This window comes from Mycetomoellerius zeteki, unplaced genomic scaffold (genome assembly GCF_001594055.1).
Source record: "Mycetomoellerius zeteki isolate Tzet28-1 unplaced genomic scaffold, Tzet1.0 scaffold47, whole genome shotgun sequence".
Classification (NCBI taxonomy): Eukaryota; Metazoa; Arthropoda; class Insecta; order Hymenoptera; family Formicidae; genus Mycetomoellerius; species Mycetomoellerius zeteki.
In genome coordinates this window covers 348,922-365,092 of record NW_017257468.1, presented here as the reverse complement: position 1 = coordinate 365,092, position 16,171 = coordinate 348,922, and the positions used below count along the sequence as shown (strand labels likewise).

The 16,171-nt window shown below is 33.1% G+C and overlaps 4 protein-coding genes across 6 annotated transcripts; 3 read left to right on the top strand and 1 right to left on the bottom strand.

Moving 5' to 3' along the window:
• The first annotated feature begins 504 nt into the window (after positions 1 to 504).
• Positions 505 to 3,882, top strand: LOC108727071 (uncharacterized). 2 transcript variants are annotated; one of them, XM_018454987.1, is made up of 5 exons: positions 505 to 621; positions 1,310 to 1,557; positions 2,185 to 2,330; positions 2,793 to 2,911; positions 3,819 to 3,882. In XM_018454987.1, the coding sequence occupies exons 1-5, from the start codon at positions 564 to 566 to the stop codon at positions 3,821 to 3,823; spliced, it is 576 nt and encodes a 191-aa protein (XP_018310489.1). In that variant the 5' UTR covers positions 505 to 563; the 3' UTR covers positions 3,824 to 3,882. The 2 variants fall into 2 exon arrangements, with proteins under 2 accessions (XP_018310489.1, XP_018310487.1); XM_018454985.1 differs by lacking the exon at positions 3,819 to 3,882 and having other exon boundaries at positions 2,793 to 2,960.
• A 1,268-nt stretch (positions 3,883 to 5,150) lies between these two features.
• LOC108727065 (uncharacterized oxidoreductase YrbE) lies at positions 5,151 to 7,803 on the top strand. The gene is given in 5 exon segments (XM_018454978.1): positions 5,151 to 5,311; positions 6,177 to 6,416; positions 6,751 to 7,132; positions 7,290 to 7,534; positions 7,536 to 7,803. Coding segments are annotated over 5 exon segments (1,149 nt in total). The 5' UTR covers positions 5,151 to 5,228; the 3' UTR covers positions 7,735 to 7,803.
• A 1,164-nt stretch (positions 7,804 to 8,967) lies between these two features.
• rngo (DNA damage inducible 1 homolog rngo) lies at positions 8,968 to 13,391 on the bottom strand. 2 transcript variants are annotated; one of them, XM_018454970.1, is made up of 6 exons: positions 13,127 to 13,391; positions 11,759 to 11,971; positions 11,420 to 11,674; positions 10,422 to 10,727; positions 10,131 to 10,247; positions 8,968 to 9,823 (listed from the first exon to the last, which is right to left on the bottom strand). In XM_018454970.1, the coding sequence occupies exons 1-6, from the start codon at positions 13,389 to 13,391 to the stop codon at positions 9,615 to 9,617; spliced, it is 1,365 nt and encodes a 454-aa protein (XP_018310472.1). In that variant the 3' UTR covers positions 8,968 to 9,614. The 2 variants fall into 2 exon arrangements, with proteins under 2 accessions (XP_018310472.1, XP_018310473.1); XM_018454971.1 differs by having other exon boundaries at positions 11,759 to 11,949; positions 13,127 to 13,183.
• Positions 13,392 to 14,328: 937 nt separating this feature from the next.
• On the top strand, positions 14,329 to 15,578 carry LOC108727072 (60S ribosome subunit biogenesis protein NIP7 homolog). The gene is made up of 4 exons (XM_018454988.1): positions 14,329 to 14,480; positions 14,594 to 14,819; positions 14,897 to 15,037; positions 15,169 to 15,578. The coding sequence occupies exons 1-4, from the start codon at positions 14,425 to 14,427 to the stop codon at positions 15,286 to 15,288; spliced, it is 543 nt and encodes a 180-aa protein (XP_018310490.1). The 5' UTR covers positions 14,329 to 14,424; the 3' UTR covers positions 15,289 to 15,578.
• Positions 15,579 to 16,171: the final 593 nt, after the last annotated feature.

Sequence of the window (16,171 nt, the reverse complement as noted above, 5' to 3'; positions counted from 1 at the left end):
CAAATTCCTTATTTTCCAAAAATTTTTTGTATTTCCATAAGAAATATCTACAAAGTACAGAATTTAAAAGAAAATATTTTTTATAATTAAAATAGATTTTTATAAGAAAGAAATATAAGAAACCTCATTTGTAATTATTCTTGACAATAGAAGACCTGATAAAAAATAATTCCTGTTGTATAATACTGCAGGAAAAAGCGGCGTTTCTTGTAAATCGATATTAAATTAATACGTAAATAATTTGCGTGAGTTTGTAAAAACGACCAGCGCTTAAGCCTGCAGTTCCGAATCAACGAACCGCGACATGATCGATGATCCATGCGATGACTACGACATACAAAGAAAATAAGGAAGAAAAAGTGAAAAAGATGATCGTCTCATCACGCGGTGAAAGTATCTGATTCGGATGTGAATTGAAGTGGGGAGGAGAGGGTGGAGAGGGAAGAAAGTCACCCCGACAGGTAACGGTGGCAGACGGCATGTTGGGTATCTTGGCATTGAGCGAACTTGAGTTTATCGCCAGTTCACGGTCGTTCGTCCACGCTTACCGTTTCCACGGGACCATGCGTTCGATTCTACTTCTCACGTTCTTGGCGAACGCTAAGCTGATGAGCAATGCAGGTGAGATAGATGTGATCTATCGATTTCGCTGCGATCCGTTAATCTGAGATGATAAGGGAGTTTTTATCGAAAACGAGACATAAAATAAAAAACTGTGTTTTTTTTAATAATTTTGATTATAATAATAAATATTAAAAGTTTCTTCTCATTAAAAATGTCATTTAAATTTTTGTAAACTAATGACATTTTCTTTCAAATTAGAAAATGTGCGCAATCATGAATTTATTAATGACATAAGAGATATCATCTCACTTTAAAAAATATAGATATGGATTTAACACACACACTATTATATAATTCTGATTGTATTGGTGTTAATATATATTAACACCAACACAGTAAGAATTTTATAAGCATAGTGTTAAATCCATACTCATATTTTTTTTAGAATGATAAAGCTATTCAACTATATATTTAAAGGATTTGAAGAATACAGATTCAGAGTGCGTTCTTCATTTTCGTTCCATTTAAAATTATTTCCTTCTCAAGTTTCTTCTTTTCATTTAAAATTATTTTCTTCCCACGTTTCCACAGAAGTGGAATAAATCGTTGTTGCACTTCTGTTTCCAACTTTTATTAAACTTTTTCAATTACTCCGTTTTAAATTACTTTACGGTAAATAACGTGAGATTGTAAAAGATCGAGAATAAAGTCTAAAAGATAAAAAGTCTAAAACTATCAATTACAGAAGAGATCTGGCAGCAGGATCTGTCCAAAGACATGCAGATAGGTGCATCCACCGACGGCTACGATCGCGTGGGGTTGCGATGCGGCGCCGAAAGAATGACCGTCGAGCTTAAAACTACAGAGGACTTCTCAGGGGTGATCTACACGCAGGGTAACTTTTATTCCCGAGAACCGTCCTGTTTCCTCGATCCAGTTCGCGGTAGAAGTTTCACCATGAGCATCCCTTTGAACAAATGTGACACTGAAAGGGTACGTTATTTAAACTTTTGTTTGTCCTACTAATTTCTTCTTCTCGAAACTATTATTTATTAGCCTTATGAGCAAAACAAGTTATTTAAGTAGAAAGAAAACGTGATTCTCTCTTTCTTCCGAAACCTTCTATTTTCTTTTAAATTATATCTTTCTGAAGAGAGTGACAAGCTGCCATATAATTTTTTGCAATTTTCTAAATCGTGACATTTTCTTCATCGTGAATCATTGTACATTATAAACGACATAACGAGGAAATATCATAGCTGATAAAAGAAAGTATAACTTAATTATACAGCACATTTTCAAATATATATTATCTTGTGATTTTTTAATTTCTATAATTTCTCTTATATTTTTGTTAATCTAAATAAATAACAAAACAGGAAATTCAACTTTTATAAGGGATTTTTTAAAATTGCTTCTCTTAATGTTTTATAATTCTTTAACAATATATATTACAATTACTTTCTACCTCTATTACGAGAAATTACTCGCAAGACAGATTAGAGAACTTTAATCACTATTTAATGTATATACTTTAAAATAACTTACGGTTTAAGATCAATTATTGGATTATTTATACCATTCAAATTTTTCTGTATATTTTTTTTGTTTCGGTGAAAGGATGGTGACAAATACAGCAACATCGTGGTGATTCAGCACGACGACGAGCTGTTAACACCAGGTGATGCTGCTTTTACGTTAGAATGTGACTTCTCGAGACCGCGTGATCTTACGGTATCGGCGGATCTTAATGGAAGTAAGAAGAGGTAATTGCTGTTATCATTAATTCGATTACTTACTTTCGATATAAATGTTAATTGCTGCGTTTTTTCAATTATTCATAAGCTTAATAGAGATGCTGCTTGATTTTCTTTACGATGCGTGAAATGAATTTGGAAAAGAAAATTGGCAATTATTCTTTAATAAAACATTAATTTGTGAAAAACACAATTTTCACAACTGATACTAAAGATCTTAAGTAAAGAACTTTTATATTACTATAATATATAAATTAATTAAAGAAGAAATTGTTGCTCTGTCTGTTCTATTTTCTCGTAAAGTTATTCTTCCAAAATTAAATAATATACAATTCAGTAACTTCAATATTAAATCAAAGTTAATGTTTTCATAAAAAGAAAATTAATGTCGATTTAGTTAAAGAGTATATCTACTTCCACGAGATACAATGGAAATTTTAAATAATATTTCACGCAATGATACACTTTTAGATCGACTAGATCGAGTATAGCTCTCATCGACGCCGACTCGGGAAGTGACAGAAGAAAGAGATCGGCGTACGTGGAAAGCTACGGGGACGAGGTTGTCTTCGTGCCGAAGCAAGCATATCGTAAGGCAAACGACGAATTGTGAGATGCCAGTGTGTGCTAGCTTAATAAAGGGACTGAGTAAACATTGCCTCATTTTCTTGTCGCTTCTCGAAAACGGAATTTCCAATGAGTAGAATGTCTAAAGTCAACACATAAGACAACTTTAAGATATCTTTAAGAAACATCTTTAAGATATTTCTTAAAGAACTCTGAAAAATATCCTAAAGTTGTCTTATGCATCGATTTTAAACATTCTGCTCATTGAGTTATGTCGATCGACAATCGCCATACACAGATCTTCATTTGAAAAATTCTGTCGTTTTTTAATTGAAGTGTTACAGTTATATTATAAATAAAATTGTAGCTCCAGTTTCTCGCTGGCAAAATCGATGGTGTTGTCTCACAAAGCTCTCTTTGATATTAGACACGTTTAGCAAATGCAATCGTAGAGCAAGAGATGCGATATTGATAGATATATTTCGTGATTGATTAAATCGGTATTCAATTAAAAAACATTATTAAGGCTGGGTTATTCCATCTTTCAATAAATTTCAACTCATTCTTTAACTCTCTTACTCTCTTATGCTCTTACTCTTTTACTCCTTTGTTTATTCATTAGATAAATTACTACATAGTTTATCCAAAATGAAACAACCGGCCCTAAATCAATTAAATTAATTAATGCCTATTTTTATCAACTAGAAATTAATTTTAATCTCGGTTCAATTTTTATTCTTCAACTTTTTCTATAATTTTTAATTAAAACTAAAAAAACACGGAAAGTCGGTTAAACTCAAATTAAAATTAAACTACGTTGGTAAAAAAGGTATAAATCCATTTTCCAAAAGCTTTATCTGTCCTAGCTTGCATTTGCCGAACGTGATCGTTGCCGCATGATAAAAACATGTGTATCTTAATTGATTTCAGAATGAGAAGAAAGTCGGAGGTGCCGTTTTATTAAACCTCACCAATGAAAGTTCTCGATTGGTGAAAACTCACGACGCATTCTACGCTCGTGAATTTGTTGCTGTTACTTGTTATTTAATTTACGTTGTTTAAATAAATTATGTTATTCGTTCGAGCGGATTTCTCACCACCATGTGATATATCTTAATTTAACCGCGCAGCGGTAGAATGTATGCGACTTATATACGCGCGATTTTTTACAATCTATTTTTATTCCAAAGATACGATATATAATGCGATAATTTCGTCGATAACCCCTTGTCCTTTCTATAATATTGCATAATGGAAATTTTCAAGTTATTAACATACTAATCGTGCAGTAAATAATTTTAACAGCTATTTTCAGGCCGTTTTAAAAGTCGCTGGAAAACTAGAAGTACATCTAATTGTTATGACACAGTTTCCACGATAGAAGTTATAATATGGACAAATGACTAGCATAATTGCAGCGATAACAAAATTCTCCGATCATTGCAGGTCACCGTGGTAATGTTTTGAGAAATGAAAGGGTATCGCATAATGATTATGCAAAAACATGAACAAACATAACTGCAAAATCTAATGGATATATCGCGTAAATATATATAAACTACTCATAGACAAGTCGGCGTTGTGCTCGATCTATTAGAATGATCAACGTATCGAATACGCTGGAATATTTATTATAAGCCTTCTATGTCGCCGCTTTATTGAACCCTCTCTCTTTCTATCCTTCTTTTTGAACGAATGCATCGCAATACTGAACTTCTCTCTCTCATTGTGGCTTCTGAATCAATTTAATGAATGGATAGAACCATCTGGAACCCTCTCTTGTTGCCAAGTGTCGTTTATGTAATGCTTTTGTAGTAGCAAAGCACGTTAATAATTAATTAGTAGAAACCCCATAGATTTTAAGACAACACATCGGCTTAATTGTTTCGAGAGGGGAGTAATTAAATAAAAATACTTTAATTTCAAACTCATCTTTAATGCGTTTAAAAATTCAATTAATTGTTCGATAATAAATGTTGCGAGAAATTTATACTCATCTTTTTGTATTTGTTGAGAAATTTGTTAAGAATTCTTGGCATAAAAATAGCTAGTAAGAATAAAAAAAAAAAGATAAAAAATTCAGAAAATTAGGAAGATATTTGCAGAATCCTTATTCGACAAAAACAATAACTCAGCATGACTGATATAATTAGAAAATGTATCTTTTATCTATTACGCGAATGGCGCTATTAGATAATAATATACGTCACAGTAAGCAATCCCCACTTCCATTTATCTTTTCGTATATAAGAAGCTATTATCGAGGCATCGTTGGCCAGAAACCGGTCTCTCGATCGCGACAGATTTTGGAATCAAAGTATATATATATAATTCGTAATAATGGCAACGGCGAAGTTCAAGGAGACGTCTCCCTACGTCAAACCGAAGCCTTCGCCACCAAAAGATGATTACCTGTATGACAAGTGAGTAATTAATTCAAATCATTGCACAATATAAATTCGCACCGGCGCGATGTGCATCATAAAATAAATGTTATAATCGATTAACGGAAATTTGTTCGATGAAGAAAATTGCTTATTGAAGAACGTTTACTTTTATTATTTTTAAATTTTATTTCTATTTTTAATTTAAAGCCGACACGAAAAATGTCTACGCGCAACAAAATTCATATGAGCTTTAAATGAACAAATTTTCAATTGATTTTCTAAATGACCTTTATGTAGGACAATTACTGTAGTTTTTCACTTTAGACTTTGAGACCAGAAATTTCAACTATGTTTCTTCAAGATTTGATGTTTTTTTGCTTCCAATATTCTTTTACTGACTTTTCTACTAATATAAAACCTATATAGATTAATATTAAAATATATTAATTAAGTTAAACCGGATTAATATTTAATCTCAGTTTAATTTACCTCTTCCTAGTCTCTTTCTAATTTTAAAAATAGAAAAAATAAAGAGTAAATTAAACTATTAAAATAATTCTTAATATGGCTCAATCAGAATAAATCACTAAATAAAAGAAGGGCTACGAGCCAATTATAATGTAAAATACTTAATAATTTAAAATTCGACGTTTTTACTGGACATTATATGTGACCGAATTTTCCGATAATTTATGTAATATTGTTTGTTGTTTTACATTGAAAATGACCCGATCGGTGTCGAAACGTTTGTATGTACGAATTTTAAATTATTAAATATTTTACGTTATAATTGGCTCATAGCCCTTCTTTTATTTAGTGATTTAAACTATTAAACCTCTTTTAAGAAATTAAAATTATTCGACAATGGTAGAAATGTACATTAGAGAAATATCTTTCGTAGATATTTAGAACACTTCGCCCTGAAAACGGAGAAGGAATCGATAGTTAAAGTGGCTCTGTTCGGCGTGGGTCGTGCCGGGACGATACATTTAGCGAATATAAATTCTAGTAAACGTGTCCAACTTTTATATATTGTTGATGACGTTGAGAGTAATTGGCAAAGTATACAAAAGTACTGGCATCTGGACAACGTTACCTTCCTAAATAGCAAGCAGTCTGATAAAGTATTCAAAGATCCCAAGTAAGTAGTCATATCAAGTAAAAAAGCGCTGCCGAGAATAATCAAGTTAAATAAACTTAAATTAAAATTAAAAATTAAGTACCTGTTATAATATAGATTTATATGTATGAATTACACAATTTGTATATCTAGATCTAAACCATAGGCCTGTTCTTTTTGGCTGAACTTTTGCACCAGTTCATCTTTCTTCTTCTTCTTCTTTCCTTCTGAAGAGAAAAGGAAGAAAGATAAACTGGTGCAAAGTTCAGCTAAAAAAAAACAGGCTTAATATAAATCTGTAATACAAATGCATAACAAACAAACAAGTAATGCCCGCTTTTCATGATTTGTAAAGCGTCGACGCGATTTTCGTGGCGTCGCCGACTTACACACATGAAGATATAGTTATTAAAGCTCTGGAAGCAAAAAAGGCAGTTTTCTGTGAGAAACCCATAGCGGAGGATCGCCCAAGCACCGTCAAATGCTACGAGATAGCCAAGAAAGTCGGCAAGCCGCTGTTTTCCGCGTTCAATCGGCGATTTGATCCGAGTTATTCGAATTTGAAAGAACGAGTTCGCAAAGGAGAAGTCGGACACGTCCACATGATTAAAACAGTCTCTCGTGACTCTCCTTTGCCCTCTCTAGAGTATTTGAAAGCATCCGGCGCTATCTTTCACGATTGCCTGGTCCATGATATCGACATGATTACTTGGGTTCTCGGAGAATTCCCAGATAAGGTGCGATTTTTACAGCAATTTTGTGTATCTGTATATGTAGTTAATATCTTAGGAAAAGTGAATTTTTATTTTTTATAATTATCTCGAAGAATTAAAAAATATTATACAAACCGTATTTGTTAAAAAAAAATAAATAAATAAAAAATGCGAATTACAGGTTTCGGTCTTAGCTCACGCAAATATCCCAGAGATTAAGGCCATTGGAGACTTCGACACGGTTGCAGTGAACTTACATTTTCCATCAGGAACAGTTGGCATGATTGATTTATCGCGCAACAGCTCATACGGATATGATCAACGACTGGAAGCCTTCGGTCCGAAGGGCATGTTGCAAGCCGACAACGAACAGTTCCACTCCGTTCATTCGTATAATGACCTACAAGGGATTACCACCGCCCCGATCTGTTAGCCGTTTTAAGAACGGCTACCTAAGAGAGTTTAATCACTTCCTCGATGTGGTACATGGTAAGGTTGAGTCGCAGGTCAAGTCGCAGGAGATCCTGGCGGTGAGTAAGATCGCTACGGCCTGCGAAGAGTCCGCTCGCATGGGGAAAGTCGTGGAACTCACATGGGCGAAGGACGAGTTGCCGAATAACTCATGAGGAAACAGCAAAATTTCAGCAAAACTTCAACAAAACTATTATTACATCCATATATAATATTATCTTCTTTGATGTCATTTTTATAAATTATATATATATATATATATACATACTTTTTTGTTTATAAATGGAACAAATTACCAAATTATAGCGTATAAAAAGAGTGAGACTTCTATGAACGTTATTCATTTAAAATTTATATGTACGACTCTCTTTCGCTCAGTATTTAAATATCTGAGTATCCGAGAAACAAAGGTATAGATATGTAATAAATATTTGTAAACGTGATTTTCCTTTTTTTCTCCCCTTTTGAATTTTTTTTATCTAAGATCACAATATCACAAAATAGATATTTTTTAAAGTGCAATTTGAAATAAAATAATATAACTATAATACACATATATAAATACATATTATGAATTATGTAATGCATATTATTATTGTTTAACGGGTTTTTGCTCAAATAATGAATGCTTTTGAATGAATTAGTTGATAAATAAATCAAGCCATATTGTTTATGTTTTTATTGTATGACAAAGAAATTATAATAATGTACCAAATACCTTGTCAAAAGAAAAATAGCAGCAGTATAAAATCGACATTATTTGTAAATTGAGTACACACCTGTGTAGAAGACACTTCATATAACTGCTATCATAACAAATATCTTGTAAAAAAATGGAAAATTTTTCTATTCGCTTGTTATTATCATTTTATATACAAAGTCAGCGTTTTTCTTCGGTAAATAATGAGGAACTGAGTTTGAGCTGAGTCCAACATCAAATTCGAGTCTCTGAAACATTATCAAACTATAAAGTCGATGTTCTAGCGCAGATTCTGTCTACTCCATTTCGTGCTCGAAATTTATAAGTCTATTAATACTAGATATATATACATTTGTCCATATTCACCACTTAAATGAAAAATTACAAAGATACCGCAAAAGATATACATATCTTTCGGAGTGTGTAGAAAAATCTTATCGCTTACTATGCTGATTCTCCCCAGCGCAGTTGTGTATACACAAGTCTTATTTTTGTATGAATTTCAAATAAAATCTTGATATATTCAATATATAATCATATTTCGCAAATATATGCATACTGCAATCAATTATGTTAAATATTAGGTCACGTAACAGTTTAATTCTTCTTTTAACCAACTTTCCTACATAGCATAGTATAGTACATATATAAATATATATACTATTTGGAAATAATGCAATTAGGCGTGTGTATGTGTAAGAAAATATATAAAGGTGTATACTTCAAACATAACTTCTTATCAATTTAACTGGAACTTCTGTATTATTTATGCATTTTTATAAGATTCAATCTGATGCGCATATTCTCCAACGTTTTTCAATGTTCTTCAATTTGTTTCTGAGCTATAAAATTTTTTTTACATCGTAACTATTGATCAATGTATCAAATTTTCATTTATTGAAAGAATTGTGGTCTTCTTCGTTTTGTGAATCAGCTGAAACTTCAAAAATATGATATTCTTTTCTGGGGCCGCTTTTTCATTTATGTGACTGTACATATTAGAAAACGAATAACAAACACCATATGTATGCATAACATTCATTCTAATATTGGAATAAATGTATATTAGAACAAAAGCGGAGATTGAGAAGTTCTATATTAAAGATAACATTTGATTCCAACGATTTCACAAAACGGAGAATCAACTCAATTAAAAGTAAGTATCAAACAGCGATTAGATGACGCTTAGACGACATTTAAAAATTGCTTTGAACATTGTTTGTCCTTTCCATTTTTATTGCCTAGCATATATTCACAATTTCGCTCTATGCCTGTCCCTTCGTTTACAATAACTCGCACGATAACACTTAAATCGCACGCAACAATTTTTAACATTTAAAACTTTAATGATTTCGCAAACAGTGCAGCAGTAGCCTGCGTTTTATCCCCGTTAAATCTACGCAATTCCGCAATGACTTGCGTCCTAGTAAAACCCAGAGCCTCCAGTTCCTTGACTGTGGCTTCCGTGAACGGATCATGCGGATAAATTGTAGTCTCTAAAGCGGCAGGCCTTGATGACCCTTGATTACTGCTGCCTTGCCCGTCTAATAAATTTTCATGAAAATATTTATCATCGACGAGAAAAATAGCCGAAGAAAAAAATTATGTTCGTTTAAAAAAAAGTAAATTATCGTAGGCTATAAATAACGATCACGCAAATTAGATATTCATAACTTTGAGTTGCTATCAAAAACAAAAATTTAATAATTTAAATTTATTTAAAAAAGACAATGACAGAAATTATACTAAAACAGACCAGGCATAGGGGAAAGGTATGAAGATGGTATTTTTTTAATAGATAAAGTGGAATAAAAAGAGATAAGAGGATAGCCTGGACTGATACATACTTACCATGCTGCCTCTGTTTCTTAGCATCCCTCGTACTATCCTCGAGAGCTCGCTGGAGATCTCTGTCATCTAAGGATTCATCACTGTTTCCACTTAATTTTGCACATTCTGGTAAATCACCTGTAGAAATAATTATTAATAAATTATTATTTGCTAATATTTTTTATTCTGACATTTCCTTAATATTAATTAATTATATATATAAAATAGATTATAATATTAATATTATATATTATAATATTAATAAGATTTTATATATATATAGTTTTATTAATTACAAAAAAAGAAATGTACCTTCTGCCAGAAATGAAGTTTCAGTGCCCGTAGTTCCGATCTTTAAGACATTTTTCTTCAAGTCTATGCAACATTGATGTCTTTTAAGCATATCCAAGCCCAACAACATGTCCATAGGCTGTTCCTCAAGAACACTGAAGGATGTTGTCAGATGGTCATTGCCGATCTGTATTTGTACCATGTGTATACGACCGATTATGCGTTGTACTCCAACACCCTTGGCGACTCCGGCCCACCTTGTGTCCACCAAACGCATAATATGGCATCTCTCGGCACAGGCAGCAGACATAATAGTGGTTTGTGCACCTTGGGTTACAAATAATATATCTTTGATGTTACTTATCCTCGTTTCCATCAATGTAGATTCACTTTAATCTCGGTTCAACTTACTCTTCATCTTTTTTCAGTTCTAAGAATTAGAAAGTTGAAAAGCAAGTAGAATTGAGATTAAAATTAATTTGCATTGATAGAAATGAGCATTAGAGTCAATTTTGCACTTTTTGTCCAATGCTTTCATTGTACAAATGTTTCTAGAGACGATTGAAATATATTGCGATATATTTATATTTAAGAACAAGTCTTTTATCCTGTTTTCACGAACAGAGGTCATACGTTCTAAAATTAAATTGTTTTTCTGCATACCATGCAGAACGATCATTCGAGATATATATGTTTAAAAATAGACGTTTACTCAGTCTTTCTTTCTTTCTCTCGAGTATAGAACAAAGATATGTAAAAATAATCTCAAGTACGATTCAAGCTAGATGAAAAGATTGAAGAAAATTTTAAGTCGTCATCAGACTAGAGATTGAGATTAGGTTGGAACTTAACTAAACAGAAGAAAGAAAATCAATCTCAAGTTTAGTAAATTTTGCTTTGATTGGTTAAATCTCAATCTCAACTTCTAATCTGATCACGGATTTACATATTTATAAGATGTGCGTGGAAAATCGCATTTTTACTTGCTACTAGAAATAACACTTGGGTCGGCGATGTACCTGAATCAATAAAGGCTTTAACCGGAAATCCGTTGACTTTACAATTGATATACAACATAACAACGGTGCCAAAGGTCTCTGGATTGTATTCCATTGCAGCCTCCATATTTGCTTCGATATTTTTCTGTCTAATCTCTTCTGCAATTAGCCGCTGTGCTTCGGTGTCAAAGGGATCGGCATTCATCATTCTTAACCGTTGTGCTTGTCGTTCTTCTCGAGCGGCTATCTGCTCTTTGAGTACAGTTGAAAATCTATCTACAATACACAAATATTTAGAGAAATAATTTACCAGAAATAATATTAAAATATAAAGCTGTAATATTCGAAACTATTACTTACCAAGATTTCCCGACAGTAGTGCATCGGCTAATCTGGGATTATTTTGTTTTAACAATGCCAGCTGATCTGGATTAGCCAGGAACATGTTTTTTATCATAGCTGGATCGTCCTCGCTGCGGGGATTTTGTACTCTGTTGTTTGCGATCGGCGATGGACGCTGATTATTGCTGGTCCCAGGAACTCTGATGGAACTGAAGTCCAGTAATGGAATGGCTAGAGCGACGTTTCTTCAAATTTAGTATGTTCATTTTTTTAATAAGATATATGTTGCTGAGTACAACACAAAGGAGATAGTAAATTAAATTTCTCAATGAAGTTTTGGAGTATTAAGTTTGACATATATATATCAAACACTGAAACTGATGGACATGTATAATTAAACAGAAAGCAAAGGCCAAAATTTTTGAAGCCTATCTACATTCTCTATCAATAATAGATAAATGATAAAAAGTACTGTTACAATCAGATGCAGTGCATAAAAATTAATAATAGATTAGTTTGTTTTTTAACTGAACTTCTTGCATCATTCATTTTTTCTTTTTTTCCCCAATAAGGAAAGAAAAAGAAGAAAGATAAACTGTGTAATAAAGTTCAACTGAAAAGAACAGACCTAAATAGCAAACATTTTTTGAGCTGTACATGAAGTAAAATTTTTGCTTGATCAACACATAAAGCAGCATTTATAGTTCATTCTTATTTTAAAATTGTCTTAAGATGCTAATACAGCTCTTTGGCCAGTATTCATAATTTGCTCTTATTTCAAGACTGTCTTAAAATACTAATGCAGCTCTTTTCATTGGTTCATTACATCTCAAGACTATACTCAAGATAGTCTTAAATATAAGAATCAACTGTGAATACTGGCCTTTAATTGGTTTATAACATCTTAAGACTGTGCTTAAAATAGTCTTACCAGGATGCTACAATGAGTCGATAGTCGGAAGTCCTAAGCGGTCCTAATGCTGATTCTACAATGAGTCTGTAGTCAGAAGTCTTAGGCCAGTATTCATAGTCAGTTCTTATAGTCAAGACAGTCTTAAGTTCAATCACGAACCAATCAGAGATCCGCATTAGTGTCTTAAGTAATGTTACTTAGATGATCTTGAAATAAGAATCCACTATGAATACCAGTCCTTAATTGGTGAAGTTGGCTAATCAGCGTTAGTTGTACGAGTTGGATCAATTTCACCGATAAGACTTAGGACTACCAACTACCGACTCATTGTAGAATCAGCATAAGTCTTAATCGGTGAAGTTGGCCAATAGCGACTAAGATAAAGACTTGTTCTACAATGAGTCGACTACCGACTCATTGTAGAACTCCTATTAAATACAAAAATCAGTAATGGACCACTCTTAGGTACTCACCTCTGTTGAAGGGCTGTAGGTTCATGTCGCTGCCACTTTGATGCATGTGCTGGAGGATGACAGCGTCGCCGTCACGGATTCCAAGATCACGCAACGACTTCTTGTCGTCCATAAGTGGCAAGCCGTTGAACGCGATAACAATCTCATGGGCCGGCACGCCGCTCTCAATCTCGCAGAACGCTTTAAAGTTCTCCAGCTCCAGCTCCTCGCTCACGTCAAGGACGAAGACGCTATCGTCGCTGAGTGTCGTCACCGTCACCTTCATCGTTCCCGTTGGACGACTTTGAACTCAACGGATAAACACGGGGACGCACGTTCGCTTCGCTCTCTCACCGTCGATGGGAAAATGCCGGGAAGGATCCACGCGACGTGTCCTCGGCCCTCGAGGAACGGGCGAGGATGTACAACGTGGCGGGAGGGGAGGGGCGGGCTTATTCACGGTGAGTCCTCCGCCGTCCTCCGGATGTAAACACGAGACCAACTCAGCAAAAATATTGAGTTTGGGAACGCATATTAAAGAGAAACGGGAGGGCCTCTGTCGGAATAACCGTGAAGTATGGAATTTTTTTCATGAGTTTTAGAACGCAATTTGATAAATATAGCCCTCTACCGGAATAATTGTGAACTACTCAATTTATTAATGAATGGAACACAGAATTTATTTAAAAAAAGTTAATCTGACGCAATAATCGTAAAAATCGTATTATAAATACAAATTATAAATTTTCAGATTCTTTTAATTTATACAAATAATATTCCAACAGTCATAATCGTAACTACAAATGACTATCGAATGATAATCGTGAATAAGAACGCTGATAGGCTGAAATTTTTCTGTCCAAATCTGTTAAAGTCACTAGATTAATAAAGTATCGCGATGGGAAAAATTGAAGTGACATATCTTTGGAGTCAAAATGGCGTTGAGTGCAGATATTGCATTTAGTGTAATGTATCTATATATTAGGCCTGTTCTTTTTGCCTGCACTGTCTGAACTGGTGCACACAGTGTAATAAGTTGAAATGAAACGAACGTATATCTGTTTCACTTTAACTTATTGCACTGTGTGCACCAATTCAGTAAAAAGAACAGTCCTATTAAGTACAATCCAAATCGCGTCATGAGCCAAACTGGCGGCAGTTCGCAATACTTTGTTAATCTAGTGACTTTACAAATAGTTACTGTGATGCGAGTGTTGTGTCGCCACGTGTGTTTGAGATTGAAATGTAAAGAGATTTTACGTGGAGCTTTTAGAGAATAAATAAATAATTGATTTCACATCCTCCTTTATAGTTTAAAGATGAAGAATTTATCACACGCGAAAATGAGGCTCATATTCCAGAAGCTAATGAAGTAGTAAGTAACTTAACAACTTAAATTATGCTTATTCCATAATCGTCTAATTGAATGTAGGTTCTCTAAATGTGTTGTGTACCGGGTATTTACAATAATTTCATATTTAATTATAGCATTGGCAATAACATAAAGAGCTTTATTGAGCGGCCAGATGGTCCTTACCACTTTCGGGAGAAAAAGGACAGGGTATATTATGTGTCGCAGAAAATTTTATCGATAGCGAATAACATAGAATCTGATAATCTGTTAAGTTTAGGCACTTGTATAGGCAGATTCACAAAATCAGGAAAGTTCAGACTACATATCACTGCGTTACACCATATAGCACCTTATGCACAAGTGAGTATGCATAATTATAAATATATTTAGATTTAAGTGTAATTACAAATTTATCAAGTATAAAATTCTTTATCAAGCACAAAATTTGGGTAAAACCTTCGGCGGAGCAACAGTTCCTTTATGGAAATAACATTATGAAATCAGGCCTTGCTCGTATAACAGAAGGCATTAATCAATATCAAGGTGTCGTCGTATTTTCCATGAATGATTTGCCACTGGTATGTTACATATTGAATTAAATATATAATTAATTCTCAACGCATCATCGATTATCTCTTTCACTTAAATATATAAAAAGATATAATAAGACAATAATAAGTTCATTTATATTTTCCACTTGATACTTCAGGGATTTGGCGTTGCTGCAAAAAATACAGCTGATTGCAAACATGCAGATCCTGTAGCAATAATTTGCTTTCACGAAGCAGATATTGGAGATTACATTCGTTCAGAAGACACATTACTGTGACAAAGATTTACAACTGTTCTTTCCTTTTTTTAAGAAAACGAAATATACCTAATTTGTACAGCAAGTTTACTTATTTTTTGCGTCTTATAATTTAGATGTCTGACTTGTGTAATATTACGTATATTGATGAGTTAATAAAGTTGAGAGTTGCTTGTGTACATTGACGTATAATATGTGTATATAATACACTCCAATCATGGCACGAAACATTGCATTTGTTTGTAAAACAAAAGATTACGGTAGATTATATTTTATCTCCATATTTTTCTATAATCTTATTACAAGCGAACTTTGTGCATTACAAATTTGATTTTTATCATCAATATAAAATACAAATACGTACATTCTATTTTTTACGTGTTCCACATTATGGAAAACTTTTGAAATGCGTTATCGTACCTGCTGATTAAAAACAACATATTAATTAACAATTGTTAAAGTATATGTAGGGTATAATATTGACAAATAAAAATTTGTGCTCTTTTGATAACATTATTTGGATGTAATAAATAACAATATACACGATACTTCAAAACGATATCTATCGATGGTGCGTGATGTGGTTTTGTTAGAAAATAAAAAAAGCTTTGTGGAATAAAATTTGTATGATGTATTGATGCCACAATGCAAGAGAATGTATTTTCACAGATCATAAATGAAAGTACGGTACGACTTATGACTAGCGTAAACTGGCTAAGATTTACAAATTTATTTGAACTATTTATCAATTGTTTCTTTTTTTTTCTTTTTCTTCAGTTATTACAAATGCAATGAATGCAAACTGGTTCCCGAATACGCAAATTGTGAGAAACTGTGAACTGCGAATAACGACTTATCGTTTAATGTTTTTGGTGTGCAGTGCAACAAATAGATGAGAAATATA

Coding starts and splice junctions, on each gene's coding strand:
- LOC108727071 (XM_018454985.1), top strand. CDS start 564: ATGCGTTCGATTCTACTTCTCACGTTCTTGGCGAACGCTAAGCTGATG. Junction 1,558..2,184: donor ACAAATGTGACACTGAAAGG/GTACGTTATTTA, acceptor TTTCGGTGAAAG/GATGGTGACAAATACAGCAA. Junction 2,331..2,792: donor CTTAATGGAAGTAAGAAGAG/GTAATTGCTGTT, acceptor ATACACTTTTAG/ATCGACTAGATCGAGTATAG.
- rngo (XM_018454970.1), bottom strand. CDS start 13,391: ATGAAGGTGACGGTGACGACACTCAGCGACGATAGCGTCTTCGTCCTT. Junction 10,248..10,421: donor AACTTCATTTCTGGCAGAAG/GTACATTTCTTT, acceptor TTATTTCTACAG/GTGATTTACCAGAATGTGCA. Junction 9,824..10,130: donor TAAGAAACAGAGGCAGCATG/GTAAGTATGTAT, acceptor AAAATTTATTAG/ACGGGCAAGGCAGCAGTAAT.
- LOC108727072 (XM_018454988.1), top strand. CDS start 14,425: ATGAAGAATTTATCACACGCGAAAATGAGGCTCATATTCCAGAAGCTA. Junction 14,820..14,896: donor ATATAGCACCTTATGCACAA/GTGAGTATGCAT, acceptor TTCTTTATCAAG/CACAAAATTTGGGTAAAACC. Junction 15,038..15,168: donor CCATGAATGATTTGCCACTG/GTATGTTACATA, acceptor TTGATACTTCAG/GGATTTGGCGTTGCTGCAAA.